The sequence below is a fragment of the Urtica dioica genome, chromosome 12 (genome assembly GCF_054948205.1).
Source record: "Urtica dioica subsp. dioica isolate 48M chromosome 12, U.dioica_male_clone48M_v1_H2, whole genome shotgun sequence".
Taxonomy (NCBI): Eukaryota; Viridiplantae; Streptophyta; class Magnoliopsida; order Rosales; family Urticaceae; genus Urtica; species Urtica dioica.
Window position 1 is genome coordinate 7,988,971 of NC_142767.1, and position 1,538 is coordinate 7,990,508.

At 42.4% G+C, this 1,538-nt stretch overlaps 1 protein-coding gene across 1 annotated transcript; it reads left to right on the forward strand.

Annotated features, from left to right (window-relative positions):
* The first annotated feature begins 476 nt into the window (after window positions 1-476).
* Window positions 477-1,043, forward strand: LOC149378897 (uncharacterized). The gene has a single exon (XM_089603899.1). The coding sequence runs from the start codon at window positions 477-479 to the stop codon at window positions 1,041-1,043; it is 567 nt and encodes a 188-aa protein (XP_089460025.1).
* The last annotated feature ends 495 nt before the right edge of the window (window positions 1,044-1,538 follow it).

Sequence of the window (1,538 nt, forward strand, 5' to 3'; positions counted from 1 at the left end):
CGCTCGTGAGAATACACAGTTAAGTCAGGCTACCGGCTGCTCACGGCGTCCACGCCCGAGACCTCTTCTTCCTCTCCGGCCTCGGCCTTCTGGAAATCCCTTTGGCATCTCCCCATTCTTCCAAAGATTAAAATCTTCATGTAGCGGCTAGTAAATGACATCTTCCCGACCTTTGAAGGCCTTGCCCGCAAGCACGTCCCTGTCCCGCGTTCTTGCCCTCGATGTGGTGCCTACGAATCCTCTGAGCACATCTTCTTCCTCTGTCTTCCAGTCAGGAAAATGTGGCGGCTTTCCACCATTGGTGAATGTCTTCAAAGGTCCCATTCCGATGCTTTGGGTATCTTTTGAAATCTCTTTGGTCGGAGTTAGCTAGAGATGAACGTTCCCAAGTTGCCACCATATGCTTCCTCATTTGGAATGCCAGAAATGATCTTGTGCACAATTCAATCACCACCACCATCTCAGACATCCCAGAAATGGCTAGCTCCTGGGTTCATGAGTTTCAAGCTGCAACAACGCCCGCTTCTCCCAGGAAGCCACGTGCCAAACCGGGCTGGATTCCGCCAAACGCCAAAAAACTGAAGATGAACGTGGACGCATCGATTCCTAATGATGGCCGGGGATCTGGTTTTGGGGGTGTAATCAGAGACGCTACTGGGTCTTTTATTGGTGCTTTATGCAGCCGTGTACCTGTGACCCATGATCCACTCGTCGCTGAATGTCTCGCTCTCCGGGAAGGCCTTTTGTTTGCCAAAACTCAAGGTATCTCCGTGGATATGGTGGAAAGCGACAACCAATCCCTGGTTAATGCTATCCATTCTAGGAATCCTCCGCTCCTCATCGTACCCCTCATCACAGACCTACGCCTCCTCCTCGCCGATGCTGGTGACTGCTCGAGTCTTTTCATCCCTCGCACGGGGAATGAAGTGGCTCACACTCTAGCGCGTTTGTCCTTTACTTTCTCCAACGCTGTTTGTTGGCTTTTCGATTGTCCGCCCTGTATTAAACATGTTCTAGCTTCCGATTTGGTTGCTAAAGATTAATGATATGGCACTCTCGACTTCAAAAAAAAAAAATTATGTAAATGAGTATATTTATTGTTGAAAAAATATATATAATTTATAGATATTTGTTAGAGAAATTATATGAGATAGTTTAAGTATTGTGACTTGGTATATGTTGTGATCGATTATGATGTGCGACTCAATAATTTAAAAGATACATTTTTGTTTGAGAAATTTGTTAGAGAGATTGTAATAGATAATTTAGGTATTTATGACTCGATATATTTTGTGAATGGAGGTGCGACTCGCTAAAAACTACAAATGGATGTATTTTAGCTTCGGTATATTTTGTGATCAATTTCTGAACGACTGAATGATGATATACAAGTAATTATATTACAAAAAAAAATGAATTTTTCAAAAACTAAGATTTGTAGCTTTTCTAAATTACGTTTAATTTTCAAAAGCGTTTTTAAAACTTTTATTAAAATCCGTTTTACCAAACAATTCGAAAGAGTTAAGCTTTTAAAAAAG